The sequence below is a fragment of the Eumetopias jubatus genome, unplaced genomic scaffold (assembly GCF_037043125.1).
Source record: "Eumetopias jubatus isolate StellerSeaLion01/CBP00866 unplaced genomic scaffold, mEumJub1_p1.0 scaffold_2, whole genome shotgun sequence".
Taxonomy (NCBI): Eukaryota; Metazoa; Chordata; class Mammalia; order Carnivora; family Otariidae; genus Eumetopias; species Eumetopias jubatus.
In genome coordinates, this window is record NW_028274808.1 from 35,872,637 (window position 1) to 35,898,163 (window position 25,527).

At 35.2% G+C, this 25,527-nt stretch overlaps 1 protein-coding gene across 1 annotated transcript in view; it reads left to right on the forward strand.

The window, feature by feature from the left end:
- ADAM9 (ADAM metallopeptidase domain 9) overlaps window positions 1–25,267 on the forward strand; it is a 147,698-nt gene extending 122,431 nt beyond the window's left edge. Inside the window, exons 17-22 of the mRNA XM_028124047.2 lie at window positions 4,486–4,566; window positions 4,814–4,919; window positions 11,820–11,961; window positions 13,405–13,492; window positions 21,983–22,050; window positions 23,894–25,267. Of these exons, the coding sequence (XP_027979848.1) occupies window positions 4,486–4,566; window positions 4,814–4,919; window positions 11,820–11,961; window positions 13,405–13,492; window positions 21,983–22,050; window positions 23,894–23,987 (579 nt within the window). The 3' untranslated portion in view covers window positions 23,988–25,267. The remainder of the gene's footprint in view (window positions 1–4,485; window positions 4,567–4,813; window positions 4,920–11,819; window positions 11,962–13,404; window positions 13,493–21,982; window positions 22,051–23,893) is intronic.
- Window positions 25,268–25,527: the final 260 nt, after the last annotated feature.

Here is a 25,527-nt window from a genome sequence, read left to right on the forward strand (position 1 = left end):
TTGGGAATATAATCAATAATATTGTAATAACTTTGCATGATGACAGATGGTATCTACACTTATCTTGGTGATTTGTAATATATTTGTCTCATCACTATGTTGTACACCTGCAACTAATATTTTATGAATATATATACTTCAATTAAAAAAAAAAAAGCCTGGAAACTACCTGTCCACCCCCCACCAAAAAAAAAAAAAAAAAAAGAAAGAAAAAAAGAAATAGTATACTAATTTAAAATAGGGAGGGAATTATTAGAAAAAAATGAAGTTGCTTCCAGACTGCTGGACTGGCAGAGTAGATAGAAATGGGTCGTGGAGTTGTTTCATCATAAACATTTTAAGCACTATTTGACTTTTAGCTGTGCGCAGTGTATTTTGTTTAAAAAAATTAAATGAAAAAACAAAGGTAAACTGGTACCTTGTTCTTCGGAAGTCACTTTAGAAGTGTTCTGTCAGCTCGGTTGAGAATAGTACAGCATTGACATTTAGAGACTTTTGTTGTCATTCATAGGCTAAGTGATTCTATGGTGGGAAAAATTTATGACAGTGGTGATTCAGTTTACTGGAATGCTTGATTACTTAAAAATGTTCATGTTTTACCAAAGTTACGAGATGTTTCTCTGAGCCAATTGCTATATCAGAAAGTGCTTGATTGCCTGGTTTGAAAAATCATAACCAACAAAACATGCCTTTTCCCTTTCCCAAAATGTAAGAAAGAGATGGCAAAAAGATATCCTGACTATGAAAATGACTCTGCTTTGGAAATTGGGCATGCTTTGATGGCTGTAAAAGCTATCAGGTGTTCACGTCAGATTTGGTGCTTGGTTTAATATCTTTGGTCATTTCTAGGAATGAAACATCCATGTTTAATGAGTTGACTCTGTGTTCACTCTTGGATAAATATTCCAATTGCGTTTGAAGAGTGTTTGATAATTATATTTTCAGATCTTTCACATTCTTATGTGTTGTTCTTAATGTGTTCAAGATTTAGAGAAAGGAATGTAAAAGTCTCCTTGTAGCTTTCTGTTTTCATTCCCTCCTTGTATAACATTTTTTGCACTAAGAATGCTGAACCTATGTTTGTGGCAGAGTTTGTCGACTAATTACATTTTAGTTGTGAGTTATATCTTTTATTGGTTCAAAATGTCCCTTTGGTATATCTTCATGGTTTTGTCTTAAATTTTACCTTAATTGATATTGTTATCATATTTTCTTTATATTTAAGTTTGTCTAATAGAAGTTTTGTCCAACTCTTTTCAGAGTCGTTTTGTTTTAAGCATGAGCATAAATAAACATATTTATGAATAGCATATGATTACATATTATTTCATGGCCCAATCTGAGTTTTTTCTTCTTTTGGAAAAAAGTTTTTTAAAAAGATTATGGGAAGGGGAGTCTGGGTGGCTTAGATGGTTAAGCGTCTGCCTTCCGCTCAGGTCATGATCTCCGGGTCCTGGGATTGAGCTCGGTGTCCTGTTGAGCTCCCAGCTCAGCAGGGAGTCTCCTTGTCCCTCACCCTCTGCCTCTCCCGCTTGTGCTCTCTCTCTCTCAAATGAATAAATAAAATCTTTAAAAAAAATAAAAAGATTATGGGAAGGTCACATTTTCATTGTTAAAAAATTCAAAAATATTGTGGAGAACAAAAAATAAAGGTCCCCTGCCGATACCCGACTAATTTCCCCTCTTTTGAAACTCATTTTCTAGGGGTAACTACTGTTAACACTATGTTTTATATCTGTCCAGTTCTCTTTCTGGGCATTTACAAGTGGATATACTCCCCACCACCCCTTTAGACTTTGGGATGAGACTTTAAATAATGTTCTGAAATGTTTTTACTCAATAGCACAGTGCAGAGATCCTTCATGTCATTATATGGAAATTTACTTCATTCCATTATAGATACACTCTTGACTTAGCCACATTGCAGAAGTTTATATTGTCTGTAGTTGGTTGGTTGGTTGACTTTACCAGCACTGAACACTCTTCTACATTTAATCTCATCCACTTTTAAAAAATAATATTTTATTTATTTATTTGAGAGGGAGAGAGAGAGCATGAGTTGGGGGAAGGGCCAGAGGGAGAAGTAGACCCCCCACTGAGCAAGGAGCCTGATGTGGGGCTTGATCCCAGGACTTTGGGATCATGACCTGAGCTGAAGGCAGATGCTTAACCAACTGAAGCCACCCAGGCGCCCCTAATCTCAGGATAGATTTCCTGGAATAGATTTTTAAATTAAGGGATATATACATTTAAAATTTGATAGAAACTGTCAATTTACTTTTCAACAAGATGGTAATTTATCTTTTTGTGTTTTATTTTAAAATTTTGTCTTTTTGTGTTGTATTACTATGTCAACAACATTCATGTACAAGGGTAGCAAATGCTTGGTATATGTACCTATACTTACATACTGATGGAACAAAACACCGAACATTTTCTATAGCGGTAAAATAGGGTAGGTTGGATCCTGTCCTTTCTGGTCTCTACCAAAAGCTGGACTCTGGAGACTTTGAGCAGGCTGACAGCACACACACACACACACACACACACACACACACACACACACACACAGAGTTTTTCATTTAAAGTCAATTTACTTAACATATAGTGTAATATTAGTTTCAAGCTTTTTATGTATTTATTCAACATTTATTTAGCGGAGGAGCTAAACATTAAGTGGGAAAAGAAATGGAAAAAGAGAACTCTTCAGCTCCTTTTTTATTATCCTGGGTAGTTCAGCTTTGGCTCCAAAGTCATATCCTCCTGAAATCAGTAAGCACGAAGTCCTAAAGTTAACTTCATCTACCCTCCTTCACTTGTGGTGGTGGTGGTGGTGGTGGAGGCTGGATAGTGTGGGAGGAGGATGGTCTTACTTCACCCCACTGAAGCAGTTTATCAGGGTATTCCTTCCAGTTTGGTCCTACCCGTTCCACAAAGTAAACAATGCCAGTCAGAACACCCTTTTCTACTAAGAACTAGGAAATTCTGTTCCCTAAAGTGAGTCTGCCAGATATTAACACATTTCATCTTAATTACTTATTTCTTATTTAATGCTTCAATCATCCACTGTAAGTTATTGAAACAAAAGTCTCATTTTAGCTGAATAGAGAAGCTATTGGTAAATATCTCCTCTAAGCTCATACATATATGAAAAAAGTGTTTTGGAAATTTTTATTCAGAGAAATGGGTGGGTGAAGGACAGGTGAGGAGTGACTTATTACTTCTGTACTTTTAAAAATTTCTAATCAGGGCGCCTGGGTGGCTCAGTTGGTTAAGCGACTGCCTTCGGCTCAGGTCATGATCCTGGAGTCCCGGGATCGAGTCCTGCATCGGGCTCCCTGCTCAGCAGGGAGTCTGCTTCTCCCTCTGACTCTCCCCCCTCTCATATGCTCTCTCTCTCTCACTCTCTCAAATAAATAAATAAAATCTTTTAAAAAAAATTTCTAATCATATGAATATATTTCTTATTTAAAAATTACCTGAAAGTTATTGGTGAATTTGGGGATCCTCTGATTTTGTAATAATGTTGAAACGTATGTATTTTTAGAATAATAAAAGTATCTATTGATATTGCATTATTCTCTAATTATTCTTTATTTCATTAGAGCATTTAAACATTATGATTTTGTGTAGTTGGTTGCTTAATAAAATTTTAAAATAGCATTCCATAACCTTTAGGAAAAGTTACTCTTTTTTTCTAACTTATCCCTAAGGAACAGTTTTTCATAAGTTTTTTTCTGGAAAACTGGAAAATTTCTAATAAGTTTTTAGCTGATTCCTTAGGTCTGTAATATTTTCCTCATGTAATGATACTTTTTATATCTCTTTCAATATTCAGGGCTCGTGTTTCATATCTCAGAATTTCTAGAACTACATAAGATAATGACTTATTTTCAGTAGTGCTTTTAATAGAAATGCCTCTATTAATTCATCATTAATCATGATACTAGAAGATAGATTTTATCTTATCAACAAAGTAAACTTTTATTCTTATTTTGGAAAAATTTTAAAAATTAAATTGAGTTTTAAATTTTATGGAATACTGTTTTGATATCTTGTAATAATGACAATTTATGTGAGGTATTATGGTAATAGATTTCCTATCATTGACCTTTCTTATAATAGTGATATCAACTCTGTCTGGTTACTTTTGATTTGAAAAAGTCTGTGAATATTTTACTTAGGGTTTTCACATCTGTATTTGGAAAGATAGATTATAATTTTATCATTGTTTTTGGCTTTTGTGTCATCCTTGTCTTTTTTGATAGTTCTATGTTAATTTCACTTTTTTTTCTACATTTTCAACACCATCCCAATCAAAATATCAATGGCATTTTTCATTTTCATATATATAATATGTTAGTAATTTCCTTGAAAGTTCAAAGGAATTCAGCATGAAATAATCTGTGCCTAGCTCTTTTCTTCTGGGCACTTGATTAATGTGTTCAATTTTTCCTTACTCATTACTTCATTTTCTTTTTTCAGATTTGTAGAAACTTCCAATGTGTAAATGCTTCTGTTCTGAATTATGACTGTGATATTCAGAAAAAGTGTCATGGACATGGGGTAGGTAATATTCTCTTTGGGTTTGTTCATGAAAGTAGAATTCCCAAAGAGGGAATGAGGGTTTAGGTGAGACTTTCCCAGATTTTTAGATATGGGGGAATTTAGATATCTGACAAATTTTTCATTCGTTGAAAGAGTTACTGTGGATTTGCATGAATTTAGTCCTTTTTCTTGGTTTCTGTTCTTGAGTTTATGATGCAGAGCATTATTCACAATTAACCAAGGTGGTTTTCTGATTGTTTTGAAGGTATGTAATAGCAATAAGAATTGTCACTGTGAAAATGGCTGGGCTCCCCCAGATTGTGAGACTAAAGGCTATGGAGGAAGTGTGGACAGTGGACCTACATACAATGGCAAGTAATATAGAAGAAAATTAGTTGATCACCCAGTGGCCTGTGTCAGAAATTGGGCATCCTTGTACTTCTCCCTCACTTCCCACATTGGTTATACACTAAATACGTTGATTCTGCCTCCTAAATTTCCCATGAAATTTCTCATGAAGTTTCTATTTTTTTAATCCCTATTAATTACCTTCAATTTCTTGCCCGAATTTACATAAAAGCCTCTTGACTAGGCTCCCTCTTTCTCATCTTGCTTCCTATAATCCATGTTCCATACTACAATACAGAATTTTAGTGTTTCTCTTTAGGAATTGTTTTAATTATGTCATTGTCCTGCTTCTACATTGCTATTAGGATGAGGTCCAGAAATCCTTAACGTGGTTTAAATACCCTCTATGATTTACCCCTAGCTTAATTTTCCAGCCTCTTTTCACTATGCTTAAGACATTGTAACTTCTTGGGGTACCTGTGTGGCTCAGTTGGTTGGGGGTCTGGCTCTTGATTTTGGCTCACATCATGATCTCAGGGTTGTGGGATTGAGCCCCGAACCCGGTTCTGGGCTCGGCAGGGAGTCTGCTTAAGATTCTTTCTCTCCCTCTCCCTCTGCCCTTTCTCCTGTATGTGCGCATGGGTGCGTGCTCACTCTCAATTAAATAAATCTTAAAAAAAAAAAAAGACATTGTAACTTCTTTTATTTCCTCTAATAGGCTACTACTCTCTTACTTCTGGTCTTCATACAGTATTATATTCACATTGTGGAAATTTGGCTAATGGCTACTCAGATTTCAGTTTATACCTTATTTTCTCGAAAGTTTGCCCTGACTCCCTAAATCTGAATTAATATGCCCCTTCTATTTGTTCTCCTTTTATTGTAAGCACTATCACATACTGTAGTAATTACTTATTTCCTTTTTTTTGTTCCCTAATAGACTATGAATGAGCTCCTTGTTTGCCAGTATCTTCCTAGTGAGAATATATACTTGCTTTCTCTTGGGTAAATACTAAGAATGGTTGACTCATAGAGTATGTTTATGTTTCACATTTTAAGAAACTACCAAACTGTTTCCAAAGTGCTTGTACCACTTTATATTCTCTCCAGCTGTATATGAGGGTTCTAATTTTTCCACATCCTCCCCAACACTTGGTATGGTCAGTCTTTTTAATTTTAGCCATTCTAGCAGATGAATGGTATTTCTCTAATTCCTAATGATGTTGAGCATTTTTTGTGTGCTTATTTGCCGTCCACATATCTTAGGTTATGTGTCTGTTCAAATCATTTTGTCCAGTTTTTAGATAGGTGTCTTCTTGAGTTCTTTCTTCTGGATACAAGTTCTTTATGACATATGTGCTTTGTAAATATTTTCTCCCAGTCTGCTTACTTTGAGTTTCATGTGTTGTTCCTTTTCTAGTTTCTGAAGGTAGAAGATGAGGTCATTGATTTGAAAACTTTTTTTCTAATATAGGTGTTGTAGCGCTATCAGTTTTCCTCTAAAACTGCTTTTTTTGGTTTTTTTTTGCATTATACCAATTTTGATATGTTGTGTTTTTGTTTTAATTCAGCTCAAAATAACTTCTAAAATATTTTTATTTTTTTCTTTGACTCATGAGTTATTTAAAAATGCTTTGCTTTGTTTTGAAATATCTGAGGGATTTTCCAGATATCTTAGTCTATGTTATTGGTTACCCATTTATTACACTGTAGTCAGGGGACATAATTTATATGACTTGAATACTTTTATATTTTCTGAAACTTGTATTATGGCCCAGATTATGGTTTATCTCATTAAAAAGTTCTGTGTACACTTGAAAAGAATGCATATCTGCTATAATTGGTTAGAGTGTTTTATAAATAATTAGTTCATGTTAGTTGACAGATAAGTTTAAGTTTTAGGTCTCCTTACTGATTTCTGTATGCTTGTTTTGTCAGTTATTGAGAGAGGAATATTGAAATCTCTGGTGTTATTCTAACTACTGATTTGCCCATTTGTCCTTGTAGTTCTGTCAGGTTTTGTTATATATTGTGAAGCTCTGTTCTGTTCTGTTGATAAATTGACCCATTTATCATTATGAAGTAGCTGTCTTTATACCTGGTAATATTCTGTGCTGTGCAATTAGGAATTAATATAGCTACTCCAGATTTCTTTTGATTAGTCAGCATGGGAAATCCTTTCTCATTCTTCCACTTTTAATCTGTTTCTGTCTTTATATTTATTTATTTGTATTTTTTATTTTATTTTTTTAGAATGAGAGAGAGCAAGAAGGTGTGTGTGAGCAGGGGCAAGGCGGGAGGGGCAGAGAGAGAGGGAGAGAAAGAATCCTAAGCAGGCTCCACGCACAGTGCAGAGGCTTGTGAGTCTTCATTTTAAAGTGGATTTCTGGTAGGCAGGATATAATTTGGTCTTGCTTGTTTTGTTTTGTTTTTTTAGGTAGGCTCCACTCCCCGCATGGGGCTTGAACTCACAACCCTGGGATCAAGTTACATACAAGAGTATGTTGCATACTCTACAGACTGAGCCAGACTCTTGGTTTTGCTCTTTTAGTCAGTCTGCCAATCTTTGCATTTTAATTGACTTGTTTTGACACGTTTAATTTGATTATTGATGTTTAGGTTTAAATCAGTCATATTGATATTTTTCTATCACAATCTCTCTTCATGTGATATTTTACCACTTCACTCTGCTTCTTCCATTTCTCTCCTCCTGGCTTTTGTGCTGTTGTTGTCATACTTCTACATATGTTATGAACCCTACCATACATTGTTATTATTTCTGCTTTAAACAGTTGGTTATCTTTTAAATTTATTTATTTATTTATTTATTTATTTATTTATTTATTTATTTATAGTGGAGGATACGGGCAATTTATTTATTTTTTAAAGATTTTATTTATTTGACAGAGAGAGAGAGAGCACATGCAGGGGGAGCTGCAGGCAGAGGGAGAGGGAGAAGCCGACTCTCCACGGAGCAGGGAGCCGGATGCAGGGCTCAATCCCAGGACCCTGGGATCATGACCTGAACTGAAGGAAGATGCCTAACCGACTGAGCCACCCAGGCGCCCCCCCCCTTTTTTTTTAAAGATTTTATTTATTTTTTGACAGAGAGAGAGAGAGACAGCGAGAGAGGGAACACAAGCAGGGGGAGTGGGAGAGGGAGAAGTAGGCTTCCCGCAGAGCAGGGAGCCTGATGCGGGGCTCGATCCCAGAACCCTGGGATCATGACCTGAGCCGAAGGCAGACGCTTAATGACTGAGCCACCCAGGCGCCCTGCAGGCACCCTTTTTAAATTGATTTAAATGATAGAAAAGGTCTTTATATTTACCCACATAGTTACCATTTCTGATGCTCTTAATATTTGTGTATAAAATTATATTTCCATCTGGTATCACTGAGTTTTTACTTGAAGGACTTATTTTCACATTTCTTAGAATGTAGGTCTGCCAGTTACTAATACTTTTAGGTTTTGTATATCTTTTTTTTTAAGATTTTATTTATTTATTTGAAAGAGAGAGAGAGAATGAGTGGGGGCAGGGGAAGTGGGGAGCAGAGGGAGAGGGGCAAGCAGACTCCGTGCCCAGCGCAGAGCCCAGACGGGACTCCATCTCATGACCCTGAATCATGACCGGAGCTGAGATCGAGAGTCGGACCCTTGATGGACTGAGTCACCCAGGTGCCCCTAGTTTTTCTATGTCTTAAAAGGTTTTCATTTTGTTTCTTCTTGAAAGATAGGTAACTGGGTAAAGAATTTAAGGGTGACAGTCTGTGTCCTCCCCTACCCCCCACATTTACTTTTTCAAAGATGTTTCCCCATTGTCTTCTGGCTGGCATTACTTTTCCTGAGAAATGGGCCGTCATCTTTTCTTTTTTGGTCTTTTTTTTTTTTTTTAAGTGTCTTTTTTACTCTGGTTGTTTGTAAGATTTTCTCTTTATCTCTGGTTTTTAGTATTTGATTATAATGTGCCTTGGTGTGCTTGGGATTTGTTGGCCTTTTTGAATTTGTGCTTTTATAGTTTCCTTCAAATTTGGGAAGATTGTGGCCATTATTTCTTCAAATATTTTTTCTGTCTTTCTTCTCCTTCAGGACTCCAATTGCATGTATATTTGGCTACCTGGAGTTTTTTCACATCTCCCTGATTTGCTTTTTTTTTTTTAATTCTTTATTTTCTGTATTAAATTTTGAGTAGTTTCTATTGTTATTCTTCAAGTTCAGTCTTATTCTGTGATGTCTGATCTGCCATTAATTCCATCCAGTGTGTTTTTTATCATAGACATTGTAGGTTTTGTTTCTGTAAGTTCTGTTTTTCATTTTCTTTTTTTTTTTATAACTTTGATGTCTCTACATAGCATATTTGATCTTTAGCTTCTTGAACATGTGTAATACAGTTAGAATAACTTCTAGTGTCTTTTTCTACTAATTCTATCATCTGTATCATTTCTTAGTTTTGACTGATTGATTTTTCTCTTCATTTTGGGTCGTATGTTTCTTCTTTGCATGTCCTGTAATTTCTTACCCCCCATTGGATGCCAGAAACTATGAATTTTGCCTTTTTGTATAGTAGATATTCTGGGATTTCTATTGATGAGCTTTATTCTCATGTGCTTTTGTTACTTGGACATAGTTTGATCCTTTTCGGTCTTGCTTTTAAGCTCTATTAGGCAGGACCTGAACATTTAGTCTAGTGCTGATTTTGCCCCATTACCGAGGCAAAAAGCTTTCTGTTTATTCTACTCAGTGCCATACTGATTATGAAGTTTTCTGCTGTCAATGGTAGGAATAGGCACTCTTCCTCATCTGGTGTGATCTGTGGGGTTTGCTCCCACTAATCCTTTCAGAGGATTCTTTCTCTGGCTTCAGATGGTTTCTTTACATATGTACATAGCTCAGTACCTAGCTGAATATTTGAGAGGAACCCTCTGCAGATCTTTCAAGTTATGTCTGTGTAGCTCTCCCTTCCAATACCTTGGTCAGTGAACTCTAGTTGCCTTGGCTTCCTCAGACAACCAGCTCCATCTCCTCAATTCAAGGAGACCACTGAGCTTTGCTTGGGTTCCCTCACCTCTCATTATGATCTGTTAACTTTCCCTAGGCAGCAAACTGGGACAAGTGTAAGGCTTGCCTTACTTGTCTTCTGTCTCTCAGGGATGGCTTTTCTTTATCTGATGCCCAATGTCTTGAACACTGTTGCTTAATGTATTTTGCCTGGTTTTTTGATTGTTATAGCTCCCAGGATAAATCTGGTCCCTGTTACTCCATCTTGGCTAGAAGTCGAAGTTGAAACTACAGATTTTGATGACCATGTATCATTTCATTGAGTGGGTGTGCCATAACTTGCCTTAGCTGTTTTCTAATTATTTGACATTTAGGTTGTTTCTAAGTTTTTGATATGCCATCAGTAACTTTGTACTGTACATCTTAGTAGTTATGTACTTTTTCCAGTTGAAGGATAAATTCCCAGTAATGAGATTATTAGGTTGAAGGTATAATCCTTTTAATGGTCCTTGACCAAAATTCCAAATGAATTTGTGTTAATGTTACTGACAGTATGAAGGTATCAGTTTCAACATAACCTTGCCAAGTTTGCATGCTTTAATTTAAATTCTGTCTACTCATTAGTAAGTATAAAATGAGAGATCAAGCTGACTTTAATTCTTCCTATTATTTTTCACTGGGTTGAATGTTATTTCATGTAGTTTCATACAAGTTTCAACAGAAATTTCTGGTAGTTTTATAAACTTAAAATTATGTGGACAACTTTATAGCTTATCACTGCTGTTTATATTTACTATATCCTTTCTTTTTCTAAAGAACATGGACTAGATCAAATTAAAGTGAATTAATGAATTTTAAAATTTATAATAAGTCTTAAAACCCAGAAGCCATAAAAAATAAGATTAATAAATTGAACTACCTAAAAATAATAATAAACTTGTGCATGAAGAAAAGCATTGTACCCTAAGGCAAAAGACAAAATAGGGAAAATACTTCTAACTCATATCACAAACAAAGCTAATTTCCTAATATATAAAGAGCTTTTAGAAACTGAGAAGAAAGGAAACAATAGTGCAATAGAAAATAGACTGAGCAGAAAAAAGAAATACAATATTTCCTTACACATGGACAGTTGCTCACCTCATAGTATAAAGAAGAATATAAATTAAAATTATATGAAATACAATTTTTCACCTGTTAGGTTGGCAAAACGCAGAAGTTTGACTCTATGGGTGAGGCTGTGAGGAGTTCTTGTATATTGCTGGCTGGCATGCTAAATTGTAACCACCACTGTGGTGGATAATTTGACACTACTTTAAAAAATGATGAATGCATTTACTCTCTGATATAACAGTTCTACTTCTGCAAAATTATTCTGTACATATACCTGCACCAGTATGATATCCCATAGGTACAAAGTTCTTTATTATCACATTGTTTTAGAATAACAAAAGATTGGAAAAATAAAAGTATCAGTAGGGTATTGGTTAAATAAACTATAGGACGTCTTTGTAATGGAGTTTTGTATACTTGTGTAGAAAATGAGGGGGTCCTCTATGTATGGTTTAGGAAGATGTATAGATAAGTGAAAAAAATGATGTGCTAAATAGTGCTTATGATATGCTAACTTGTGTATAAGAAAAGGCTGGCAATAAAAGTGTACTTTATTTTTTGTTTTTATTTGCATGAAGAAATAGTATAAGATTGTATAAGAAACTAATGAAAGTGGTTGTCTAATGGGAAGGCAAAAATGAGGTAGGCAGGGCTGAGGTATGAGCAAGACTTCTCAACTTATTCAATTTCTGTCAGTTTGACTTTTGAACAATGTGAAAATTAACGTAAAACATTTATAATCACCTACTATGTTTTAGTTAATATTGCATTAACTTCTAATTTAATGATCATTAATATAAATTTTTTTCTCTAGAAAAGAATACTGCATTGAGAGATGGACTTCTGGTATTCTTTTTTGCAATTGTTCCGCTTATTGTACTTGCTGCTTTTGTCTTCATCAAGAGAGATCAACTGTGGAAAAGCTACTTCCGAAAGAAGAGATCACAAACATATGAGTACTTAGATTTTTTTCTTTTAAATTCATATTAAATAATTTAAAGTAATTATTAATGATGATAGTCATATCATAGGTGTTGGTTTAAAAATAGGGTTCTAAGAGTTAGCTGGGATCAAAGGGCAGTGGTGACTCAGCCACCTCTAACAATGGTGAGGGAAAGGATTAGAAGCTACTGAAAATAGCCCTAAGGTTCATCTTGTTTGACATTGATTTCTGGTACTGGGGTAAATATAATTTTGGGCTACAATTTTTTAATTGCGCTTCTTAGTTCGAGATTAAAATATGAGATAAAGATAAAAAACGTAAATGTCAAAATTGTCTTCCATGTCTGTTTGAAGTATCAGTTTCAGAGAATGTTTCAAATATTGAAAGTATATTTTGTGAATTACAAGTTTTTAAGAAATAAGTTTTGGTGGAAGGAAGGGCTGTCAAAATTCAGACACTTGACATTTCTGGTCTATGTGTTGGACTCTTGTACGACTGTCTCTCAACTATCACTTCTAACATGTTGGCATTAGAATACAACATATATTAGCATAGCCTTGTAATCAGATCCTAAGTTCAAGTTTCAGTTTGCCATTTGCTAGAATTATGAACTGGAATAATAAATAGAATTCTTTGAGCTTTGGTTTACTTCCTCTGAAATAGGAATAATATTACCTGTCTCTTAGGGTTGATGTGAAGATTAAATGGGACATATTAACAAATAAAATCCATAGCACATTGCTGGCACATTGTAATTACTTAAAAACTCATTTTTATTATGATGAAAAACTAGTTTATTATGATAGTGATTTCTTACTTAGTATATAATATTTTGCTAGGGTATCCTGATGTTAGCTTTACTTTTTAACATATTCTAAAACAGAGTTATCTTCCTATTCTTTCTTTCTCTTACTTCCTATCATACTCAAACCAACCAATCCATAGATAATTCTCCAGTCTGCCTCTCTGAAATTTTAGTTCCATACCCATAGTTCTCTCCTATACATGTCTACTGAGCTGACATGCTGTCACCTCAGCATGTCTAAAATTTAGTTGCCATCTTTCCATCCAGCTTCTTTGCTCCTCTTGGGCTTCCTAATTTTTAGAATGACTACTTCATGTTTTGTGTATTCAGCCTTAGAATATTTATTTACTCTTTGATTTGAGGAAGACCTGAGGAGAAAAGTTTGGAAACAAACACTGGCCTAATTGGTTCCTTAGAATTTCAGGTTATTTAATTGTAAAATGGGGTTAATGAAACTTTCTAGTACTGTAAAGATGAAAAATATGTGAAGGCTGTTAAAAATGCCATAAAGATTTTAGCTGTTATTGTGACCATCATTACCACCACTATGAACATCATTATTTTATATCTCAGAAAATGCAATGCATGTGTAACATGTCATGTAGCAACGATCTAATCTTACCTTAGCTCAAAAGTAATCGTCTCTTTCAGATCAGATGGCAAAAACCAAGCAAAAGCTTCTAGACAGCCAGTGAGTGTTCCTCGACATGCTTCTTCAGTGACTCCTCCCAGAGAAGTTGTAAGTTTAAAACAAAAAACTTTTTATTATATTATGGTATCACATTGCTAAAAATTTCAAAAATAATTGTTACATGGATATAGAAATAAGCATAGATGATTTCTTAAGAATTTAAGAGTGTGAAAACAATACCAGTAGGGTCCCTGGCTCAGAAGAGTCGGGAGAAAGTATCTAGACATTAAGAAGGCTTTGCCCTGAAACCAAGATTGGGAAATGACATGGGATCTCTGCTGTCACTACTTTTTTCTATGTCTGCTCTCTTTCTGTTTTCAATGCCTGGCTTCCCTAGGGTGTGTGGCCAAAGACCTGGCGCTGAGCTCCTGGAACAGGCCTAATTGTCTCAGCAATGGGACTAGTAATCACTGTTCCTTTGAGTGTATTAGGGAGTACTGGGATAATAATATCCTTTTTTTCTTTTTCTGTATGCATGTATCCCTAAGAAATAATAATATTACTTTAGATGTTTTTAAACTTTATATATGTTTTGTTTGCTATTTCATGCATCTATCTGCAAACTGCTTTTTCCTTTAACATTGTTTTGTGCTTTAGCCCTCTTAATATCTGTAGCCCTCATTCATTCGTTTTCACTTTTGATGTTACGTTACTTAAATACCACGCCATTTTAAAATCCATTTTTCTATTAGCAGATTCCAATTTTTTGTAACTACGAACAAGGCTGAGATGAACAGTTTATATATATCTTCTCATGCACATGTGTGAGTTCTAGGACTGCATCGTCTAATACAGTAGTTACTATCACATGTGGCTATTTAAATTTCATTTTAAATTAAATGAAATTAAGAATTCCATTCCTCATTCACATTTTAAATGCTCAGTAAATCACATGTGGCCACTGACTACCGTATTGAAAAACATAGATAGAGAATATTTCCATCAATGCAGAAAATTTTATTAGAGAGCACTGATCTAGGGGCAGGTAGGAATTAAAATGCTGGGCTGAAAGATATGTAACTATTTATTGGAAATTGCCAAATTCATTTCCAAAGAGGTTACACCATTGGGTGATTGTATCATCAATGGTATATGTGCATTCCTGTTGATCTACATCCTTGTAAACACTTGATATTGTCAGACTTTTAAAGTCTTTCCAATTATGTGGAGTTAAAGTCATTAGATATCCTTCCTCATGTTTTATTACAGATGAGTATGTATGTGTGTGTGTGTGTGTGTGTGTGTGTGTGTGTGTGTGTGTGTGTGTATATAATCTCCCTATTCTCCCTTTTCCTTTTTAAAAAAGAAACAAAAAATTGTTATGCTATTTCCCCCCTTAAACATATATGTTGGAGAATTTTCCATAACACTACATATGCAGGGTGCTCACACATACAAGTTAGAAATTACATATGTGTTCTTCATCCTTGATATATTTTTTCCTTTTTTAATTGTGTAAAATAAATATATCCTAAAATTTGCCATTTTAACCATTTTTGAATATACAATTCAGTGACATTAATTATATTCACAATATTGTGCAATTATCACCACTATTCCTGAACCTTTTCATCAGAAACTCTATACCCAAAGCAATAACTCCCACTTCCCACCCCCCCTTACTCCTATCAACCACTATTCTACTTTTTTTTAATTGAGATGTAATTGACATACATTTATTAGTTTTGGGTGTTCAACATAATGATTCAATATTTGTATATATTGTGAAATGATCGATCACCACAAAAAGTCTAGTTAATATCCATTAGCCCACATAATTTTACTATCCTTGTGATGAGAACTTTTGAGATCTATTCTCTTAGCAATTTTTAAATATACAGTACAATATTATTAACTATAGTCACCATGCTGTGTACATTACATTTCCATGACTTACTTATTTTGTAACTGGAAGTTTGTACCTTTTGACCCCCTTCACCCAATGTCACCCCATCCCCCACTCCCACCTCTGGCAACCACCAATCTGTTCTCTGTATGTATGAGTTATTTTTTTTTTTTAAGATTCTACATATAAGCGAGGTCATATAGTATTTGTCTTTCTGTCTGACTTACTTCACTAGTATATTGCCCTCAAGGTTGATCCATGTTGTTGAAAATGGCAAGATTTCCGTCTTTTTTATGGCTGAATAGTATTTTATTATATATATACACAGCACATTCTCTTTATCCATTCGTCCATCAGCAGAAACTTAGGTTGCTTCTATGTCTTGGCTATTGTAAATAATGTAGCAGTGAACATGGGGGTGCAGATATCTTTTGGAGTTAGTGTTTTTGTTTTCTTTGGATAAATACCCAGAAGTGGAATTAGTAGATTGTATGGTGTTTCTATTTTTTAGTCAGATTGTTACTTTGTTATTGAGTTGTATGAGTTCTTTATATATTTTAGATATTAACCCATTGTTAGATAAATGATTTGCAAGTATTTTCTCCCATTCAGTAGGTTGCCCTTTCATTTTGTTAATGGTCCTCTTTGCTGTGCAGAAGTTTTTTAGTTTGACATTGTCTCACTTGTTTATTTCTGCTTTTGGTATGAAATCCAGAAAATCGTCTCCAAGACCCATGTCACTGCCTATGTTCTCTTTTCAGAGCTTTGTCTTAAATTCAGATCTTTAAGCCATTTTGAGTTAATGTTTATGTATGATGTAAGGTAGTGGTCCAGTTTCATTCTTTTGCATGTGGCTCTCCCATTTTCTCAGTACAATTTATTGAAGAGACTGTTCTTTTCCCATGGTATATTCTTGGCTCCTTTGTTGTGAATTAACTGATCAAATATGTGTGGGTTTATTTCTGGGCTCTCTTTTCTGTTGCATCACCCTGTGTGTCTGTTTTTCTGCTAATGCCATACTCTTTTGATTACTGTAGTTTTGTAATATAGTTTGAAATCAGGAAGTGTGATGCCTCCTGCATTGTTTTTCTTTCTCGAGATTGCTTTGACTGTGCAGGGTCTTTTTCTACTTTCTATGAATTTGCCTATTCTAGGTACCTCTTGCCAGTGGAATAATGAAATATTTGTTCTTTTGTGTGTCTGACTTATTTCATATAGCAGTGTCTTCAAGGTTCATCCCTACAGTAGTGTGAAAACTTTCTTTTTATGGCTTCCATATTACATAATTACATATTTATGTATATACAACATTTTGCTTATTCATTCTTCTATTAATGGGCACTTGGGTTGTTTCTATCTATTGGCTAATGTGAATAGTGTTGCCATGAATACGTATGTACATGTACTTGTTTGAGTACCTATTTTCTTTTTTGAGCACCTGTTTTTCTGTTCTTTTGGGTGTATACCTAAGACTGGAATTGATATGTTATATTGTTATTCTGTATTTAACTTTTTGAGGAACCACCAGATGATTTCCACAGTGGCTACACCATTTTACATTTCTACCATGAGTGTTCTGATTTCTTCCCATCTTTGTCAACACTTGTTAATTTTCTGTTTTTGCTTTGCTTTTTAAATTTTAATTATAGCCATCCTAGTGGATGTTGAGTGGTTCCTTGTTGTGGTTTTGATTTGCATTTCTCTAATGATTAGTGATGTTGAGTATCTTTTCATGTGCTTATTAGCCATTTGTATCTCTGGTCTGGAGAAATGTGTATTCAAGTCCATTGCTCATTTTTTTAATTGGGTTGCTTGTCTTTTTGTTGTTGAATTGTAGGTTTTTATATATTCTGGGTATTAACACTTTATCAGATATATGATTTGTAGATATTTTCTTCCATTCTATAAGTTGTCTTTTCATTTTGTTGATAATGTCCTTTGATGCACAAGATTTTTTTAATTTTTATGAAGTCCACTTTATCTGTTTTTTCTTTTGTTGCTTATGCTTTTGATGTCATCTCTAACAATCCATTGTCAAATCCAAGGACATGAAGATTTACTTGTATGTTTTAAAAGTTTTATGATTTTAGTTCTTATGTTTAGGTCTTTGATCCATTTTGAGTAATTTTTGTATATGGTATGAAATACGGGTTCAATTTCTTTCTTTTGCATGTAGAAATCCACTTGTCCTGGCCTTATTTGTTGAAGAGACTGTTCTTTCTTCATCGAATGGACTTAGAACCTTGTGGAAAATCAGTTGGCCATAGATGTATAGGTTTATTTCTATTCTCTCAATTTTATTCATTTGGGCTCTATTTCCATCCTTATGGCAGCTCTACACTATTTTGATTGTTGTGGGGTTGTAATGAGTTTTGACATTGCAAAGTGTGAGTCCACCAACTTTTTCTTCTTTTTCAAGATTGCTTTGTTATTTAAGGCCCCTTTGATTCCATATGATTTGAGAATCTACTTTTCCATTTCTGCAAAAAAGGCTGTTGGAATTTTGATAGGGGTTGTGTTGAATCTACAGATCACTTTGGGTTTTATTGACATATCCTGACTGTACTGAGTCTTTGAATCCATGAACACTAGTTGTATTTCCATTTATTTAGATCTACTTTAATTTCTTTCAGCAATGTTTTGTAATTTTCAGTATACAAGTCTTTGACCTTCTTCGTTAAGTTTATTCCTAGGTGTTTTATTCTTTTGGATGCTATTGTAAATGGAACTGCTTTCTTAATTTCCTTTTTGGATTTTTCATTGTTGGTGTATAGAAGCTAAACCAATTTTTGCATGTTCATGTTACATCCTGCATCTCTGCTGAATTCATTTGTTAGCTTTAGTAGCTTTCTTGTGGACCCTTCGGGATTTTTTGTTTATATAGGATCGTGTTATCAGTGAGTGGAGGTAGTTGTACTTCTTTCCAAATTGGATGTCTTTTATTTTCTTTTCTTCTCCTGTTTATCTGGCTAGATCTTCCAGTAATATGTTGCATAGCAGTGGTAAAAGCAAGCATCCTTGTGTTCCTGATTTTGAGGTCAGTTTCCTTGGCATATTTAAATATTTCCCCATGTTCTTCCAGTGACATCTTTCATGTTGATAATGAGAAGTCCTTAAAGCAGTTCCTGATAGCTATTTTTAAAAGGTTTTTGGCTGTCGGTAGTTAGAATCCTTATGTATGAGATTGGGAAAGACCATCTCTCATCTCAAATCCATTTTTAAAATATTAATACAGCAATATCAGCTTTTATTTTTTTTTTAAGATTTTATTTATTTATTTGTCAGAGAGAGAGACAGAGCACGTGCAGGGAGCGAGGCAGGCAGAGGGAGAAGCAGGCTCCCCGCTGAGCAAGGAGCCCGATGTGGGACTCCATCCCAGGACCTTGGGATCATGACCTGAGCCAAAGGCAGACGCTTAACCCACTGAGCCACCCAGGCATCCCCAGCTTTTTCTTTTTGTTTAATATTTACTTTATGTCTTTTTACATGCAACTTTTCTTTGTCTTTATGTTGTCTCTTATAAACAGAATATCTTATTTAAAAAATTTTTAAAAAATATTTGTCTTTTAACTGGAGACTTTATGTTGAGTGCAATTATTAATATAGTTTTTCTACCATATTATTTTTATAATCTCTTTGTTTTCCTGTTTCTTCTGTTTTCTTCCCACACCACAAAGCCTCTTCTATTTTTTTGGACTGATTTAGTTTCCTCCTTGCCCCATTTCATTTTTCTCCTCTGCTTGTCTTTAGATACATTGTTAGATAAATTAGATTCAAATCCATTGGTTATTTATGATAGTTTCTTGTAGCTTCATTATGTTTTTAAAAACACTCATTTCCTTAAACATAAAAAATACCTACATTTTGTGCTTTATCTGATCATTTTAATATGTGCAGTCTTGGTTCTGTGGTTTGTTATTTCTACTGATTCTTGCAGTGGCTTGTTTGCTAGTGTGCTTTGTGATACTGATTGTAAATTGACATTCTTCTGAATTTTATATGAGAGAAGTATTTCAGTCTTGAATTATAGTGAGTTCCTGCAGAGAGAGTGTGTATTTCCCTTGGCCACGTGTTTGAGGGCATGGTCAATCTTCCGTGCCTTTATTTTTTATTATTATTATTTTTTTAATTTTTTTATTAAGATTTTATTTATTTGACAGAGAGAAACACAGCAAGAGAGGGAACACAAGCAGAGGAAGTGGGGGGAGAGGGAGAAGCAGGCTTCCTGCCGAGCAGGGAGCCTGATGTGGGGGCTCGATCCCAGGATCCCGGGATCATGACCTGAGCCAAAGGCAGATGCTTAATGACTGAGCCACCCAGGCGCCCCTCTGTGCCTTTAAATTAAAATTTTTGTTGGTGTTTTTTTGGGCCACACAAGTGTTATGAACTCTGCCCCCCCAAACCTTTGTGAGGATGAGTGTATGGTTAGAAATTCCCCAGGGAGATGATTTTCTTTTATTCCCCTTATACCAGTACCAAGGTCTATTTAGGCAAGTTTCTCCACTGTTCCTTGGGATAGGTGTTTCTTTAGTGAGTTAATCCAGTGAGGATATTGCCCTTCAGGGGCCTAAGCTTTATATTAGGTCTTATATCCAGCATTCCATCCAATTCCATCCAATTCTAGGTCTATATACTACCTGAAAACATACAATGTAGCCCACCAGGGATGGAAGATATTCATAGGACAAACGCTGTTACATATCTGGACTCTTTCATACTTTCTTATTGTTTTTTGGTCTTTAAGATGTTTCTTACTCCCTAGTAACTCATTCAAGCATTAAAAAAAAAATACCTGGGGCGCATGGGTGGCTTAGTCAGCTAAGCATCTGCCTTCGGCTCAGGTCATGATCCTGGGGTCCTGGGATTGAGCCCCACGTCAGGCTCCTTGCTCAGCGGGGAGCCTGCTTCTCCCTCTCCCCTCTGCCTGCTGTTCCCCCTGCTTGTGCTCTCTGTCTGTGTCAAATCAATAAATAAAATCTTTAAAAAAAATAAAATAAAATACCTGTTAATATTTTAACCAGCATTTTAGTGCTCTGTACTTGGAACATTTTAGTCCATTGTTTGTGAGGAACAAGCATGTATCCCATGCTTTTAATAACTGTATACCAGTCCATCTTTTGGATTTATCACAAATTTAAAAAACCAGTTGTTTCAAATCTTGTTACCACAGAAAAATGCAGCATCAAGGATCCTTCTATATACGTCTTTGCATACATGTAAAAGTATATGTCAGATAAATTCCAAGAAGTAGAGTTTAACTACCCTCTTAAAGCGCTGCTTCCATGGGTTGGTGGAAAGGGAATGAGACGTTTTCTTGTGTCCCTTCTCCATTTAACAGTATAAGCAAATATTCTTTGGGGCAAAAAAAAGACTGCCTGTTCTACAGCAGGACCCAGAGAATGGTCAAGCTCTTCTCCAACACCGTGCATATTTTTTTTTTTTTTTTTTGAGATAGCATGCAAGCATGGGGAGGGGCAGAGAGAGAATTTTAAGTAGACTTCACGCCCAGCACTTAAACTCATGACCCTGAAATCAAGAGTTGGATGCTTAACCGTAATTACATCTGATCTTCCCTAACTTTTCCTAATGTAATGTGATATGTGAAGAATATTCTTACTTTTACTTTCTTATTTATTATGGACTCTCACTTCATTATAAAACTTCTTTCAACTATCTTGTCAAGGAAGGAATATCATGAATCCCCAAATTAAGGGTTGTAAATTAGGAGTATTTACAATACTAGTTAGATACCGAACAAGTTTGGCAATATATTTTTGGAAGATTTTATTTAAAATATGTTGATAGGGGGTGCCTGGGTGGCTCAGTCGGTTAAGCGTCTGCCTTTGGCTCAGGTCATGATCCTGGGGTCCTGGGATCGAGTCCTGCATTGGGCTTCTTGCGCAGTGGGAAGCCTGCTGCTTCTTCTCCCTGTGCCTGCCGTTCCCTTGCTTGTACTCACTCTTTCACTATCTCTCACTCTTTGTCAAATAAATAAATAAAACCTTAAAAAATATATGTTGGGACACCTGGGTGGCTCAGTTCGTTAAACAGCTGCCTTCAGCTCAGGTCATGATCCCAGAGTCCTGGGATCGAGTCCTGCATCGGGCTCCCTGCTCTGCGGGAAGGCTGCTTCTCCCTCTCCCTCTGCTGCTCCCCCTGCTTGTGCACTCTCTCTCTCTCTGACAAATAAATAAATAAAATCTTTAAAAAATATATGTTGATGGGGCACCTGGGTGGCTCAGTCAGTTGAGCGTATGGCTCTTGGTTTCAGCTCAGGTCATGATCTCAGGGTCGGGGGATTGAACCCCACACTGGGCTCTGTGCTCCGCATGGAACCTGCTTGAGATTCTCTCCCTCTCTCTCTGCACCTCCCCACTGCATGCTCTCTCTCTCTAAAATAAATAAATAAATCTTTAAAAAAATATATATATTGGTATAGGAAATAAGTTACCTTTTAACTAATGTAGTTGATTAGAACCAAGATTATAATAGTATTATTGAATTAAAAAAATATAGCCTTAAAAGAATTAAGTATTCCACATTCAGTGGCAAAGATATGTTGAATAAGCAAACTGTTTTTAAATGTCAGCATTGTAAATATCTATTCACTGATTTAAAATATATTGATTACTGTCTGTATAGAAAACATATTTATGAGTGCATTGTGGTAATAACTGTTTTTTCCTTTTTAGCCTATATATGCAAACAGAATTCCGGTACCAACTTACGCAGCCAAGCAGCCTCAGCAGTTCCCATCAAGGTCTGAAGTGAATTCACTTAGATTACTTAACCAGAGTAAAACCCAGGGTTAATGTCTAAGAACTGCTCCCTTGTATTTAATTTAGCACAGAGTATTTCTTGCCAGCAGTTTAGATGGAACACAATTTTTAGAAAAGCTTTTAAGAACTTTTTATGTAACTTTTGTCATATTAGTGCAGTGTCAACATGCAAGTTTAAAGAAGACTGGGGCACCTGGGTGGCTCAGTCGTTAAGCGTCTCCCTTTGGCTCAGGTCGTGATCCTGGGATCCTGGGATCAAGCCCCGCGTCGGGCTCCCTGCTCGGCGGGAGGCCTGCTTTTCCCTCTCCCACACCCCCTGCTTGTGTTCCCTCTCTCGCTGTGGCTCTCTGTCAAATAAATAAATAAAATCTTTAAAAAAAATTTTTTTAAGTCTGAGCAAGACAAGCAAATGGTGCTGCAGCCTTCGGTGTATGTAAGATTCAGAAGCAAGGGCCTTTAAAATACCCAGCAATGGCAAACCAGATGGGTAAGACCAGCCTTTCTATTAGGAACAGCTAGAGAAGCTAGACAAGGTAAGGAAATACGTGTTTGAAGGCCTGAGTGAACTATCAAGGAAACGAGGAGGAAGTGTGGGGCCCAGGAGAGAAAGGCAGTCCAGACATAATCCCAACTTTTGGGGTTCACTTTTCTGTCCTGGACATGTCTCCCAATTCTTACTGTGAGAACTAAGAGGCTAGGAAGCTGAGGAGAGCTTGCAACAAATTCACAGGGCTGAGGGGCAACTGGAGCCCAGCGAAGCAGGAGGTACCCTAGCAGTCCTCCCAGGCACTGTGTTGGGCCCTAGCAATAAGGATAAACTAGATCCTTAACTTATTTCTACAATTTTTTATGTTTGGCCCCAGTCAAAAGAGCAGACGTACAAGAAAAGAAAATGTGACTAAAACAAGAAAAACCACAGATGATAGAGACAAACTCAGAGGGTATTACCCAGTGAGGAGCATCATCAGCCATAGACTTTAAAATGACTAATGATTATGTCATTGAACTAATAGTTAAGATTGAGACTTTTCAGCACAGAACTACAAACTTTAATAAAAGAATCATATGGAAGTTCTAAAACTGAAAAACACAAGCACTGAAATCTTTCAGTTCTCAATGGATGGACTTAAAATCAGCAAGGAAGAACACTGATTACGATATTTTGCAACATATAAAGTGCATCTTACCCCTCCCACCCCCAAAAGTCCTTCAGATTGCAACTGAATTGCAACACTAAGGAGTGTCCTCCTCTATAATGTTTATTATATCATAAGAGTGCGTGGAAATCCAGCTGTGCATCAAGAGAGGAATATATGAATTGTGAGACAGATACTCACCAGGTCATGTTCTGCTGTGTTATTGGAGTAGAGGAATACTAGAATTGGATGGAGAGGGTGAGGAAGGGTATAGAGGTGAAGAACAGGTATAGAAAAATCATAGCAGGTTTGGTTCTCAGAGTGGGTGTTAGTTTTGAATGAGTTGGAATTTCAGCTTTATTTATGTAAACGGAGCTAGTGACCTCACTTGTCTTTTACAATTTGTCTTTTCAATTTCATGTGTTATTCCTTTTAAAAATATATAAACTGGAACCTTCATATAATATTTTTGATTATAGAATAGCATTACTTTTTGGTAGTTACTCCATTTTAGACGCTGATTGCATCCTGTAACCATTGCATATAAGATGAATAATAATCTCAGCATATAATGTACTCTTAAGAATTGTCAGCAATGTTAAAGATGGTGTTACATTGGGCTTTTAATGACGTAGTATTATTTTATTCAGTTGAAACACATGATTAACTGTCTTTTTTCCCCTCACAGGCCACCTCCACCACAACCGAAAGTATCATCTCAGGGAAATTTAATTCCTGCTCGTCCTGCACCTGCACCTCCTTTATATAGTTCCCTCACTTGATTTTTTTTTTTTTTCACCTTTACTTTTGCAGACATCTTCAGGGAACTGAGCTAATCCTTTTTTTTTCCTGATATTTTCTTGAAAAGCCTTTCTTCCTGCTGCAACTATGAATGAAAATGAAATACCATAAAACAAACTTTGCTAACACAGAAAAACAGAAATTGAGTAGTGGGAATTGAGAAATATAAGAAATGCAGTAAAGCCAGGGCATTTAGAATAACATTTCCATTTCCATCACTGAATAAGTCTTATTCAGTCATTCTGTGAGGTTAATGCACCAAACATGGATTGTGTTATTTTAAACATGGTATTGTAATGATTCTTAAATTAAGTTTTGTCATTAAGTGCTTAAATGACAAATTTTGACCTTAGTTGCCATTAATGTAGTTTCTGGTTGAACTTGTGATTATCTAATACCTGTGAAAACTAATTAGCTGTCTGTAATATCTAATGTTTTTCATCTTGCATGGACTAATAATCATCATATGCTAGAATCTTGTCTCTCTCATTCACTACACAAATAAAGGAATATTCTTTCTTCAGAAGAATGCGCAAAATCCACAATTTAGATATCATCTTATTTTGAGAGTACAAAGTATACTAAAAGTGTGTATGTGTGTATTCACACACAGTTATTGTCTTCCGTTTTTATGATCATTCTGTGGATAAATGATTCCATGGATTCTAGGGATAGTAGAGTCTATGGGTCTATCTATGGATAATGAATATTAGAAAAATTAATTTAATAATAGAATTTCTATTACGAATCATGTTAAAGCATGGCATTCTTTTACAATAGCATTATTTTAAATAAATTAAACTTTAAGGTACGGAGTATTTAATAGAACTAATCAGATATGCTGTTGATACCTGGCTCTAACAAAGCAGGAGCTCTTATAATATCTTCAATCAAATTGAGATATCATAAAACCACTTGAGAATTTCATGAGCACTTTAAGTTTGAAATCTGAAACTTCAAAGCTTGCTATTAATATAATTTAGAATGTTTACATTTACTAAGGTGTGCTGGATCATGTCTCTGTTGTAACTAATGTTTTCAAAGAAATTAGGCTGGAGAAAAGAAGTTAGAAAAGGTTTTTCTTAGTAAAAGCAAAAAAACTAGTGAGGTGTGTAGGAGCTATTATTCCATCTGTGGAAAAAATGAATTTTTACTTTGGAAAAAATGATATGGATGGTGAAATTTTAAACACTCAAAATTTTCATAACCTTTCATAATAAAAATTAATAATAGGTTTATTAACTGAATTTCATTAGTTTTTCAAAAAATTTTTGTTTGTGTATATATACATATACAAATATAACATTTGCAATAAATAAAAGACTTGAAATTCTGTTTTGTGTCGCCCAGTAACTTCCTAAATATCCAGCTTTTTATAACCTTATTATTTAAAACATACTAGTTTTAGATAAAACCACTAGTCAAACTTTTACAGATATTATCTTACTAATTTTCAGACTTCTGCCGAATTGTGCACAGTGGCTTTTTTGTTATTAAAGGAAAACAGATTAGTTTTGAAGA